The sequence below is a fragment of the Terrapene carolina genome, unplaced genomic scaffold (genome assembly GCF_002925995.2).
Source record: "Terrapene carolina triunguis isolate 2854851 unplaced genomic scaffold, T_m_triunguis-2.0 Scaffold66, whole genome shotgun sequence".
Lineage (NCBI taxonomy): Eukaryota > Metazoa > Chordata > Testudines > Emydidae > Terrapene > Terrapene triunguis.
Window position 1 is genome coordinate 60,330,345 of NW_020664417.1, and position 14,520 is coordinate 60,344,864.

Here is a 14,520-nt window from a genome sequence, read left to right on the forward strand (position 1 = left end):
TATGTAAAAGGGGTCATGTGAGGTATAATGTAAACTGATAACACACTGATCATTGATATTATTGTGTGATGTATGTACAGGCAGTGTATAAAGAATTATAGATGTGTGATGGAAATAAGTTCTTAAAAGGTGTTTTGCAAGCAGTGCATAACCCAGCATGTCCTAGGCAAAAGAGTGTTGTTTCGCCTGTTTTCTTGTGTGTCCAGTGTAAAATGAGCCATATAACACCTCAGAGGACAAAGAAAAATGCATCTACATAGAAGGTAAACAAAGCTATCAAGTTAAATGAGCAGGGAGGGGAAGACCACTTAATGGTCATGATGGGGGATGGAGCCTGGACTCCCAGAAAGCCGCCTTGGGTATTCAGACAGAGACAGTAGACTTTGGGAATATGAGCAAAGGCACACAGCCATTTTGGCATAAAGAACATAAGAATGGCCATACTGGGTTAGACCAATGATCCATCTAGCTCAGTATCCTGTCTTCCAACAGTGGCCAGTGCCAGATGCTTCAGAGGAAATGAACAGACCAGGGCACTTTATCAAGTGATCCATCCGCTGTTGTCTAGTTCCAGTTCTGGCAGTCAGAGGTTTAGGGACATACAGAGCATGGAGTTGCGTCACTGACCATCATGGCTAATAGCCATTGATGGACCTATCCTCCATGAACTTACCTAATTTTTGTTTGAACCCAGTTATACTTCTGACCTTCACAACATCCCCTGGCAATGAGCTCTGAAGGTTGATTGTGTGCTTCTTATACAGTGCAGACTTCCATTTCACGTTCATGACATCACAAGACCTTGTGCTAGCACGGATTTCAGTTGGGGGCTTCCTGCCAAAGGCAGCATGTCAGACTAACCCTCTCAACCCTACACTTACCTACATGAGCTATGATGCTCATGAATGAACAAATTAACGGCAACATCATCAAGAACTTCTGATAATGTGTGTATTCTGTAATCACTATTCAATCAACTACTGGGGAGATTGGTGCTATTGGTAAACAAAGTGAAAACAAATGGACTGCTTGTCATATCCAGACCTGAGACTTTTCTATAAGTGATTTCACCTAACTAATTCTTTTTATTCCGCTTTTAATTTCTCTCAGTGAATTTGGAATATGTGGGTAAAATCCTGGCCCATTACTGAAATCCAATAGCCAAACTCCCATTGACTTGAATAGGGCCAAGTTTTCATCCTGTATACCAGGTTCTTAATGACTATTAGACTTTAAGGTCGGAAGGGACCATCATGATCTCCTAGTCTGATCTCCTGCACATTACAGGCCACAGAACCTCCCCCACCCACTCCTGCAATAGACCCCTAACCTCTGACTCAGTTACTAAAGTCCTCAAATTACGATTTAAAGACTTCAAGGCTCTTATGCTTCATTCACTGTGTTATCTGAAAGTCTTATGAGACGCATTACTAAACAAAGAGCAAAATTGTCTTCTAGGCACAGTACTCTGATTATTATATTCGTACGACATAAAATAATGTCAATGTCTGTGGTAGCTATGAAAGTTCAACTTAACTGCTGGCTCGCACCATCGATGTCACAGGATTTGCTTGTGCTTACACCAGTGGTAAATCTGGCCCTAAGCTGCTGGTATTTGGCCCCCAAATTAAACATGGAAAGAAAAGCCTGGATAAGTTTTTCTCAAGCACATCAAACGTTGCGCGGCCAGTGGAAGTGGAATGAAATTCTCTTGCAGCTGCCATGAAAAATGTAATGAGGAATGAAGAAATAAGAAAGGTGCAATGATCAACGGGGAGCATGTAAAGGAAACTGCTTATGAAGAGGACAAGATTTGAAGTAGCAATGATAGCACCAACTTAAATGTGTCTGAGAGGGAAGAATTCCTGTCAAGTTGATTTATATCCTAATTATCAGTGATGACTGATGGTGGATTGCTTGGTCACTGAGGCTGTTAGTAACACACTGGCATGCAGGTAAAAAGTGCATGTTGCCTTCAGGCGCTCACCTCCATAGCCAGCATAAAATGATATGCATTATGTACGTTTTGGTTGTCTGCTGTACTTGCTTATGTTGCGTGACTACTATCAACATCATTCCCTGAAAATATTTACTCACCTTCCAGAGAGCTGAGATAAGGTCATCATGAAAGGTGAGAAAATAATTCTTTAGTCATCCAGAACAAACGCAACACACTCCTTAAAGAAGAGCTGTAATAAAGGATACTTTAACAATTATATCCGCTTATAGAGACATATAAGACACTACAAAGGCTTTTTATAATAGTGTTTGAAGCGTAATAAACAAGAATCCATAAAAAAACAGGAGACTGCTGCCCTAGAACTGATAACATTGTGAATGCCTGACTTTGATTTGCAGGTCCCACTGAGTTTGTGTGCTTCTTGGGGCTCCTGTGTCTACCTCAGACACACGTGTGCACCTAAGTTGTGTACATGCAAAACAGTACATACACAACTGCTTGGGCTCGTTTGACAATTGGAGGTTTTCAGTCCAAATCTGCCTTGATCAGCCTGATGGGTGTGTAGACTAGGACAGGTGTTTTATTTTTTAAACATGTTAGCGATCATGTTTTAAGTAACATGTTTTAGCACCCTGATGTAGACAGGGCAAATTGTTTTTCAAGCTACACTGGTTGAGGTAAACCCTAGGATCCCCTCTAGTGGTCACCTTGACCAGCTAACATGTTAAAAATCAACTTCCCCTGTTTATACTGAAATTTTAAAACCTGGTAGTTAATATATAAAAGACCATAGTGGGTTGTAGCCCATGAAAGCTTATGCTCTAATAAATTTGTTAGTCTCTAAGGTGCCACAAGTACTCCTGTTCTTTTTGCGGATACAGACTAACACGGCTGCTACTCTGAAACATACCGCACTGTGCTTTCCAGCAGAGATATCATTAAGATGGTAACTCCAAGTGCAAAAATCCCAGTTACTGAATGGAGATACTGAAAAGTAAAGTGTATTTTGACAACTCATTCTCTAATACATTATTATTTAGCATACATATATTTAGCTCTGTGAGGTACTGCAACAAGTCAGTGCGGTTTTCATTTTAAGATAAAAAGTGGTGAAATCTCAGATTACAGTCAAATGAATCCTCTATACATGTCCTGTCTTAATACACATGTTGTTGTTGCCATTGAGTTCACTGTATATATTTATTCACAGCTGTGATCTCTAGTTTTCCAATTAGTAGTCCAATTAAGTATTGTTTAGACCCATTTGGGGCCACAGTGTTAGGAAAACCACATTCTGGTTTAGCTCAACTGTGCTACAGTTTAAGCATGTTTTTAAAGCTGTTATTACAGCAGGTACAGAGAGCCTCTGTGATGCTGCTTCAGCCACTGGGGAAGGAAAGAAAATAGTACCTCTAGTGTATTGCTGCTGTGAGATGCTTAGGGATATGTTTTAGTATGATTTAGTAGGTAGCATTGTTTAAAAAGTTACAGCTTTCCGGAAGAGGACAAGGATCTATTTATAAAAGCTACAGAAACACTGCACTTCTCAATCCATTACGCAAAGCCCCTTCAAGTTTCTCTTTAAAGGCATCGAAAGGAATTGTAAATAATATCGGTGGGGAGAGAATCATCTGTATCCAGATAACTTTATTAAATGTAAAGTAAAAAGAATAATCCCTGCAGAGCTGTTGACTATTACCATCTCTTGTATTTAGTTATAATCACCTGTGGGCATTTCATGAGAGGGCTATTTTTCTTACCCAAGACCAGTGCGCTGACCATATGAGGAAGGGGAAAGAATTATTAATGGATTAGGGACGGAAGAATTCTGTTTTTTCCATTCACAAACTGTTGTGTCAAAACCATTAAATAAATTATAAAAGGCTTCAAACCACATGTTTTAATGCATCATCTCTGGTGGCATCCATTAAAGGGTTGCTTTTGTCATCCCTCTTATGCTGCTTCTGACAGTTGATATAATGGGCTGTTGTGTGAAGTCTGTGTAGTTCTTAACTCTCTCTGAGATTTTATTTCTAACATATTTATAAAGTCTACAGATGTAATGTGGGGAAATTTAAGACTTGTATTGCTAATCAGTTTTTGGATTAATCGGCTGGTTCAGTTAAGCCACAGAAATCTTTAAAGCACATGGAAAGAGATTTTTGTTGAGGAAACTACATTACAGTGCAGAACATGCTGAAGAATAGTTATAAAAGTCATTTTCTTTGGGAGTAGATTATATAAAAATAAAAGAGTAAGGTTTACTCTTTCTTGCCGTCATGTATATAGGGTTGCCAAGTGTCTAAAAGTCCAGTTGGCATAGGGCTGGCAGGCTTCCTACCCGGCTCTGTGCGACTCATGGGAAGCGGCTGGTATGTCTGGTTCCTAGGCAGAGGGGCGACCAGAGAGGCTCTGCATGCTGCCCCCTCCCGCAGGCACTGCCCCAAGCGCTGGCTCCGCAGCTTCCATTGGCCGGGAACCGCAGCTAGTGGGAGCTGCGGGGGCAGCACCTGCAGGCGGGGACAGCCCGCGGAGCCACCTGGCCGCCCCTCTGCCTAGGAGCTGGAGGGACATGTTGCTGCTTCCCAAGCCGCCTTAGGTCAGCGCCACCCGGAATCCACACCCTGAAGCCCCTCCTGTGCCCCAACCTCCTATCCAAGACCTTGAGCCCCCTCCTGCACCTAAACTCCCTCCCGGAGCCTGCACCCCAGCCTGGAGCCCTTTCCTGCACCCTGAACCCCTCATTTCTGGCCCCATCCCGGAGCCCACATTCCCCCAGCCCAGAGCCTGTACCCCCTCCCACACTCTGAACCCCTCGGCCCTACCCCCCAGCCTGGAACTCCCTCCTGCACCCCAAACCACTCATCCCCGGCCCACCTGGAGCCTGCACCCTCTCCTGCACCCCTGCCCCATCCCGATGAAAATGAGCGCATGAGCAAGGGTGGGGAAGAGCGAGTGACAGAGGGAGGAGGGATGGAGTGAGTGGGGCGCAGGGCCTCGGAGAAGGGGCGTGCCAGGGACAGTGGGTGGGGCAAGGATGTTTGGTTTTCTGCAATTAGAAAGTTGGAAATCCTACATGTAGAGCTTACACACCATCCCAGACCAAACTTTTTTTTACTGCTTTCTGCTGTCTTTTTCTGTTTACAGTCCAAATTCTCTATTGGTGTAAATGGGTGCAACTTTATTCAATAGCCTTTCTCCAATTTTCATCTGCAGAGAAATCTGGCCCTCCATTTCCAGAAGGCAAGCTGCTCAGTACACTTTCTGTGCATCCATTTAGCAAGTGACTGTGAATCTTTGTGAGTGTTTTTTGGGGTTGCTAGATACCCAGCCTCGAAGGTGACTTTATTTCAGAGATAATATGAAAGGGCTGGTCTGCCACAGGGGTCATTTTGAATGACTGATGAATTGTATAAAGCTCACCTGCCCTGATTTTCCTGACAAGACTGTGTGAGATATAGCAATTTCCTGCAATATCCTTGAAAAACCTTATTGAATTAAATGTAAGTATATTTGAGTCTCATTATATTAAATACAAAGCTTATGTATTATTGTGGGCCTGGATGATCAAAGGACCATACAGAACTATGTGGCAGACAAGAAAAACTGTGTTTTGGGACACTACCTGTGAAGGGAATTTCCAGGAAAATATCTAGGGGGAGGTGAATGCAAACTCCTGCCCTCCCTTCCAGTTATGCAAGAACCCAGCCTTTTGAAGCTATGCTCTAAGAAGGGGGCCATTGTCTGTTGATCACCTGTTCACAGGACCTGAAGATCAAAGGCCCAAGCTATATAAAGAAAAAGGCTAATCTGCCTAGTCTGTGTGCTTGTTCTGAGCAAAAGCTATGATGAACTTGTAACCAACAGAAAAACCCCTTTGTGGTGTTTGAAGGACTGACTCCTACCAGAGTCCCTTCTGGAGTTGGGGGGAGATCTGTGGTAAGCTTATTAGCATATGCCTTTTTTTATTGTTTTAATTTGTTCTCTCTGTAATGTCACTTTAAGAATAAATGTGCTTGTTCAGAAAAAGCTGTGGGGTAACGTATAACTATAGGCAATTATGCTGTTCATAACCTCTGAGGAGAGAGAGCAAAGTGCAGATTCTGGCCTGTTTAGGCAGTCTGGCTTGCTGGGGATATCACAATGTAGGCAGGGAACTGTGCAGTCTGGAAAAATCCTGTTCAGGAAGGGAGAGAGACATGGATCTCCACCTAAGAGAGGTGACTGCTTGGGAGTCAGGAGCCTAAAGTTACCTACCCTCAAGTTGTTACAGGACCACCGAGAGGAAATAGTTGCCCTGAACTGTGACAGGCACCTCCAGCAAAGGGAGCTCATCTAATTCAGGAAGTAATTGATATTAAGTTTCCTCAGGGAGCTGAGATGCATGGAGATTTGTGAAAGTGGCTCCCCAACCCTAATCCTGTGCCCTATACACTAAACAAAGCTGCCTCTCAAGGTATCCTTTGGGAATCAGTAAGTGCATGTAGCTTCAGCCTGAAGCAGTAAAAGGTTTCCTGACATATATGCGGGGGGGGAGGAAACAGAATTCTGTTCTCCAGTTTAGGGGGAAAAAACGTTTTTTGTTTTTTTTTAATTTTAAATTATACAGTTGTGAGAAGGTGATTATTGACAGATATCTTGGGAGATGAACATGCAGATAGGCTGAGGAGACTCTGCAGATGGAAGAGGAGTTGGAAATCTTGAGCTAAGGAACAACGCAATGGGGCTTCTTATTTATTATGGGAGGTTTATTTGTCATAGGTGCTAGAACTGGGGATGGTGCCGCATCTCTGTCTTGAAGTGGTTTCCATTATATAGAGGGTTTACAGTTTGGTTCAATGGCTCTCAGCACCTCCACTATACAAATTGTTCCAGAACCCCTGATATTTGTAGACTGAAAGGTTTTACATTAATACTTGTCAGTTTCAGCAACATTTGACTCAGCAGTATTGGAGGCAAGATTTCTGTTCTCCAAAATGAACGTTTATCTGTGCTTTGCTTTTCCTGCTTGACTAACTTCTTTCCGATCTTTTAGAGAACTGCGGTATTCCAGTACAGACTCCATGATTTTAGAGAAATATTCAACTAATTTGAAATTAAATGCAAAGTTTTATTATTGTTCAGAAATTGCTCTATCAAAATAAAGATATCATTGTCACTAACCATAACTGCACCACTAGTTTTAAAGAAGTGCGCAAAACTCTTGTGAAACTTAGGTTACGCTGTCTGTGACATCAACCAAAATAAGCTACAGTGAAAAGGTGCTGTGTGAGATTGATGTTTGCCTTAAAATTTATGTATGCTTATTAATGGAAACTGAGCACTAATGATAAATTTGCAGTCTGTCATCTCTGCTGACAACATGACTATACATAATTTATAAACATAGTTACCCTAAATTTGTGGAGATCATTAGCATTTTAATGAAAAAGATAAAGCCATTGTACTAAATCTTCACGTTTGTTTTGTTTTGTTCTTTTCTTCCCCCACAGTTCAATATTTCAAGCTTGTACTTTGAAAACTGCTGACAGCGTCTGGTAATGTGCTGACTGGCACTATGGGCAGGCGATACCCAGGGGCTCACTATCGTCCAAGCAGCTCATGTATGTATGTGATTTGGTCTCGTTATCTGTCATATTTTTATTACACTTTTGAAAGGTGCTAAGTTGTCTCCCATTATTTTGAAACCATTAGCTGGAAAGTTTGTAAATTCCAAACTAGTCTTTAGAATGGGCACTGAAGCATTCTTATCAATGCCATATTTCTGATATTTATGTACCCAAATTATATAACCCACATTACCTCTGTCGATTTGTTCAAACTGCAAAGGTAATTTCTGGACCTTTAAAAATGATGTACTGGCTGACTTGTTCAACTTTGGCTTATTGCACCAGGTCTCCAACTTTCTTTTATTCACACTGTCCAGGGACACAGACATAGTTAAAGTGCTAGAAACCCTCAAATTAATAAACTGCCCGAGCATAACCTGAAAAAATTCAGCTCATTTCAAAGCTATGTACTATTGCTAAAGTCTTCCAGTTTAGATGAAGCTTTTTGTGTCTTATTAATTCATTTTTTTTCTGTTTGAGTTAAATATTTGCTTATTCCTTCTGTGTCTTCTCTGCTGACAAGCAGTTCATGGACATCTAGCTTATCTTAGCTGACCTCCATTAATTTATCTCTGACTAAGGAATCTTTTCAGTAAAAAGTTTAAAGACTCTTTAAAGTTTGTCACCCGCACCTTTAATTTGATTGGAAGACTGATAAGTAGCTCTAACAACTTGAGTAATGCTAATCTCTCAGCCTGCAGGCTTGCTATATTACATTGTACATGAAATTATCTTCCCAGGAGGTAGTGTGATATCTCCTGTGTGACAGTCCTAACTTCAGATGACTGCTGTCAGTCCCCATGCATATCTGTTGATTCCTCAGGCCACTGAGGTAAAACAATATCACTTTTTCTTTACTGTACAGAGCCTTTGCAGAATATTTAGTTTATATTAGTTTCTCTTTGAAACATTGGGATGAAATAGTTTACTAGTCATTCGGGTGGTACTTTAACCATTGCATCTCCTGCTACTCCTGCTATCGCCTGAGATTCTAGTTTTGGAGATTGATTTAGTTTATTTTGGCCCCAGGCTTCTAGAGGTTAAATCCAGGCCAGAGATGAGTTACACTTATTTTTTCAGAAAGGGTAGCTGTCCCGTCTTTGTAAACACATCTGTTAAAATAGCCTATTAGAGATGACACAAACTCTTCAGAAAAATAGTATCTAGTTTTGAAGGTAATACAGGGATGATACCTGAACATGAGGAGGAGTGTTACAGCCCTGGCTGAGCTCCCCCTTGTGGCTGGGCACCAGACTGCTGTATTGAGCAAGTCTTTGGATCCCAGGGGCTTTTAAGCCTTCTGAGTCTGAGTAATATCCAGACCCAGCCTCTAAGTCTTGCTTTTAAGGCACACTCCTGGGGTACAGACCCCCTGTCTAGTATCCTTTTTTGGGATGTAGAACCCATAGTCCAGCTGCCATAGGCCCAAGGCTACTGCTGATCCTCATCTCCACAGTACTTCAAGAATTTCATTCCCAGAGCTCCACACTCACGGGTACTCTAGTTTACTGTTTAACCTTTCAAGGACCTTGTGACCGTTAAAACAAGAGAGCACAGACTTTGCAAAGGAATTGCTAAAGCATACACATGTTACTTATAGACAAAGCACAAGAGTTACAGATCTAGAAAAAATAAACACCAGTATGTAAAACTCCCTCCTGCAGTATCCTCATCAGTCTGAGAACCTTTTGAGTTTGGGTTAATGTCCTTCAGGATTCCATGATCTTTTTACACCCTACTCTTCCTGTTCAGCCTTCATGTTAGCCGATGGCTGGTTGGTGAGACAGCCCAGACTCAAGAAGGACTGGCCCTTAAATAAAGTTCTGATCCCCATTTATCAGGTCACTCCCCCAAGCAGCTTCAAAAACCCTGTCAGTTAGGTGATGAGTTGCTCAACTCCAGCCCTCCTCCTTTCCTCCCCTAGGTCTAAACTGGGCAAACTAGTTCCCCTGGACTGCAGCTGGCCCATTGTTCTGGGTGGACCCATTTGAATGGAGAATCATCGAGGTTGAGGGATTTTGATGGCTTTCCCATTGTGAGCCCCTCTGCTAGGGGTAAGGATTTCTCCTAACACCTCCTGAGTGTCCCAGCTCAAGATGGAAGCTACAGCACAGTTTCCAGTCAAAAATAACATTGAAGTACCAGAATGTTGTTCCAGATTGATATAGACATACAGACACATACTGATCCGCCACAGTGGGGCTCTGAGGAGGCATGGTGGGGGGCATTGTGGACTGCGTGGCAGGCTATGTGACACGAGAAGGGAGTTAGCCTGTGCACAGTGGTATGGGGTGAGAGGATCAGGGTTATGAGGGAAGCCTTGGGGAAACTGGGGCTGTGAGGGTGCTGGGGTTGTGAGAAGTAGGGGTTATCACGGATATGTGGGGTTTGAGGGAGTGAGCACAGATGTGGGTGGGGAAGGGAGTTGAACCACCAAGTGGTGGCCATGGAGTTGAGCTGGGATGTGGGGATGGCAAGGAGGAATGGAACTGAGCAGAAGGGTGATGGGTGGCAAGGGGTGAATTTGGGGAATCATGATGTGGGTGGAGTGGGCTTTCTTAATTGGGTCATGATAATGAGAGAGGAGTTGTGCTTGCACTCTCACAAGACAGGAGTTTGAAGCACAGTTTCCCTCGTGCTCCTCTTGAACAGCACTCCCTTCCTTCCATGTTCCCCAGCCTCCAGCTGACTCTAAAAGCAGGGCTAGAGAGGAATGGCAGTATGACAAACCTCCTGTGCAGCTCTTCTCTGGGTCATAGGAGTTTGGACTGAGTAGATCGCCTGTCTGATTCCAATCTCTCACCTCAAGCAGAAATCCTTCTAATCCCCAACTCCTTCACTGTAGCCCCTAGGCACTCTTCCCAGTGCCTGAACTGAACTGTCCACAAGCAAAGATAAATTGCTGGCAGCCCTGCAAGGCTGCTGTTGAAAACACAGTACTTTCAAAGGTGATTCTCTAATGCTTTAAGATATGAAAAGTGATGTTTGTGTAACACAGAGACCTGACAGATCACTTTTATAGGATGGTACTGTTTTTCTTGTTGCTGAATCCTTTGTTTTCCCTTAGGTCAATGTCTGACCATTTTTCAAGCTTGTTAGTGGTTTGGGAGGCAGTCAGAGTCTCTTTTTTTAGGAAACAGCGTTTGATGAAAAATGATTACTTTGACATTTTGCAAACATTATCAGAGCTAAAATTTCAGAACAATCTTTCTAGCTAGACATCACAGCAGCTATGCCCTTCCTTTTTTAAAAAAATTGTTGGTTCTGTCCAAGGTTTTAAAGAAGACAATGACAAGCCCTGCAGGTCCTGATGTACCCATCTCTGTTTGTGTGGGTCCCAATTTCCCCTTTCCTTCATCCACACCTTTTGGGGAAGGATAGTCCTGTTGTGAAAGCACAGAATTGTGAGCCAGGAGATCTATCGTCTGTTTCCAGTTATGCCCAAAAATTGTGTGAGAGACTTTTTGGAGCTTAGCTATCAAGGTAATAAGCAGAACTGAGTGATTTTTTTTTTTTTTTTTTTTTTTTTTGAGGCCAAATTGGGGGGGGGGGGGAATCTGTTTTGATTCAAAGCAAAATGAATTTTTTCAAAGTTTTTTCATCTAATCTAAAAAACATTTTGAATAGACAGAAACATTTTGAGTCAATTCCATATTATGATTTTTTGTTTCATTTTTTTCAGTTCATTTTGAATCAGCAAAAACATTTTCAATCATCTTGAAACAAACAAACAAACACACGCACACAAGAAAATTAAGTTTTTCATTTTGATTCATCCGTTTTGGATGTTTCTCAGATGATTTGCTGGTTTGTTTTTTAATTCGCCAAATTTGAAATTGAACTGCCATTTCAAATAAAGTCAAAATAAACATTTTAAAATTAAAATTTGAAATGAAACATTTCAACTCTCTTTCAGAAAAAATTGCAAATTGAAACTATTCAGAATAATTTTGGGCCCCCAAAATGCATTTTTGATAGAAAAACATTGTGTCCAGCTCTACTTTAGACATAACTCAGATATTGACACAGAAATATGTTTTCATTTTCTAGTCTGTGGGAAGTGCACACAATAAAGAAATAGCAATAGTGATTGGCATTTGATTTCTAAAACTTCCGTTTTAATAAATTAAGGTGTTAGCAGATAAAACAATGTCTTTTAAAAATATGGGCTCAAATTCTGTTCTCATTATTGGGGTAAATGAGTATAACTGCATTGATGTTGATGTTACTCCAGATCTACATTGGGTGTAACTAAGGGAAGAATTTTTAACTGTATGATTTTTTACTTAATGTACTTTTAAGAGCATAGTCCAGCATTTAGCTTGATTTTCATGGCTTTTGTGTTGCTTGTAAAGAAATATATCCCTTTCTATAGATGAATAAAATCTGCAAGGGGAAATATTAGTGCTACATGGAAACCTTCAGTCTTGTTATTCTGTACATCCAGAGATAATCTTTAATCCATTTACAAGATAAGTTGAATGATTTCATAAATATAGTATTGATAGTCTGAGGAGACTAGTGAAAAGTTTTATATAAAAGGAATCTTATAATCATCTTAAATTACAAATAGTTTCTCTAGAGCCTAATATTAATAAATGTAGAATTACCCAAATATGCTTAAAATACAAATTCTTGAAGTACAAATAGACACAAACATCTGTATCTTTTTTTAAATTAAGTGTAAAGGTGAATTGAAATGTGTTTCAATTTATTTGAGCAAGGTGTGGATTCCCAGAGTGGTTTTAAAATATTCATTTAATCTATACTCACTTGGAATTTAAAAGGGCAATAACCCTGATTAAAATCAGTGTAAGGCATCTTTACCGACCTAAAGGAAATAAAATGTTTTGTGCTCCCCACATGAGCTTGCTGCCGCTGTTTACCACTGCTATTACTGACCTTGCTGAACTGAAAGTCAGCACAGGATGTCTCTTGTGCTGCTTTTGTTGGGAGAAAGCTGCATGAGGAAATCTACTCCTCCTGAATTACCTCTTTTGCATAATCAATTTTTTGTGGGTTAGTTTCAAAAATATTTTCATTTTTTTTCTAAAATTAAAATATGTAGCCTTTTATTTTATTTAGGATAAATTTAGTTATGTTATCTTACACTACCATGGGTTCGGCTCTGGTTGCTACAGTTTCAAGCTCAACAGAGTGAAAGTCACCTCTGCTACTTGTCTCAGATTTAGAGACTCTAGGAGTACATGCAAGGATAGTGAGCACACATACACACAGGTGTTGGAACAATTTGTATAGTGGGGTTGCTGAAGGCCATTGAACAAAACTGTACACCCTGTATATGATGGAAACCACTTCAAACCAGAGGGTGTGCCACACTCCTACTTCCAGCACCTATGCACATACGTTCACAAGTACAAAGTCTAGTCTGTGTTCCAAATTGTCTTGCTGGTTGAGGACTACTGCTCCAATGCACTTGTAACCCCTCCCAGCTTGGTATCATCTGCAAACTTTATAAGTGTGCTCTCTAGGCTATTATCTAAATCATTGATGAAGATATTGAACAGAACCAGACCCAAGACCAATCCCTGCAAGACCCCATTCCACATGCCCTTCCAGCTTGACTGTGAACTACGGATAACAACTCTCTGGGAACCGGTTTTTCCAACCAGTTATGCACCCCCTTATAGTAGCTCCATCTAGGTTGTATTTCCTAAGTTTGTTTATGAGACGGTCATGTGAGACAGTATCAAAAGCCTTGCTAAAGTCAAGATATACCACGTCTACCGCTTCTCCCCCTATCCACAAGGCTTGTTACCCTGTCAGAGAAAGCTGTCAGGTTGGTTTGACATGCTTTGTTCTTGACAAATCCATGCTCATTGCTGCTTATCACCTTATTATCTTCTAGGTGTTCACAAATTGATTTTTTAATTATTTGCTCCAGTATCTGTCCGGGTACTGAAATTAAGATGGCCTCTGCAGTGTATATAGGAGAGGTTGGGGTTACACTTTTCTCTGAGAAAAACTTGTACTCCATGTTGTACCATGTCTTCCGGAGAAGTTTGCATCTCCAGCAACTGCACAGCCATCTGTTTGGGGTCCAATTTACAAGCATTTAACTCTTCTAATTTGTGAATTGTCACAGATGCAACCGATGTGTTTCTATAACATGAACATCTAGAAATGCATCTACTGGCTTACCACTGACATCAAGATAATGTATGCAGTGACATAATACTTGACACCCATTTGCATTGGTGCATTCATCAGCCATGTATGCAAATTTTTTGAATATGGTGGGAGAGTTCTTCACTTTTTCAACTGCTGAGTCTTTCACTGTTGCACAAGATGCTTCTAACCACTCAGTTGAGTTTCTTGCAGAAAGATAGTGATCGTTTGCCAGTCTTGTTCAGAACCAGAGTCCAACTTCAGGGTTAACAAGTGACAATGCATTTAACATTGGTCTCCAGTTCGTAGTTTCTGGTATCTCTTGCGTAAATAGAAAGTACGATGTGACAGCCATGTTTGTTCACATAAACCGTGTTGTTTCTCCAGCATTTCTAACAGCCTCATTAAGTACTAGAACTGGCTTTGACAGTGACTGGCTTACAAGGCTTTCTGCAGGCTGATGTAGTCAAGAGGCTTGGTGTTTTGCAGCATTTTCACATAGTATTGGCTTTGCTGATTGCTCTGGCAAACCAAGCTCTCCAGTTTTACCAGTTGTGGTGGTGGGAAGCTTTCCTTCTTCATAAGCTTTTTTTCAAGAGGTGCCAGTAGCCATCTTTTGTAACTTCAATGGATGGGAAACGTTTGACTGACAAACATCGTGAACTGCCTTTAGGCTATGGAGACACTGTTTCTTCAATAGATAGCTGTATTTGCGCTTCAGGCTGTTTGGATGTAGATACACCACTTGAACCTTCAGATGGTATGTTGGTATGTTCTTGGTATGTTCTTCATCTTGGTTGGTTTGACCACTGGAGGGGGGCA

General features: G+C 41.2%; 1 protein-coding gene across 7 annotated transcripts in view; it reads left to right on the plus strand.

Annotated features, from left to right (window-relative positions):
- Positions 1-14,520, plus strand: part of APBB2 (amyloid beta precursor protein binding family B member 2) — a 241,533-nt gene that overhangs the window by 25,490 nt on the left and 201,523 nt on the right. For 5 of the 7 annotated variants that reach the window (XM_029910640.1, XM_029910638.1, XM_029910642.1 and 2 more), the window contains exon 2: positions 7,453-7,563. Coding sequence is in view for 4 of the 7 variants with exons in the window: in XM_029910638.1 (XP_029766498.1) it covers positions 7,518-7,563 (46 nt within the window). In the remaining 3 variants the exon portion in view is untranslated. Of the gene's footprint in view, positions 1-7,452; positions 7,568-10,996; positions 11,053-14,520 lie in introns of those variants that run through there. The other 2 variants (XM_029910641.1, XM_026647969.2) reach the window with 2 other exon arrangements.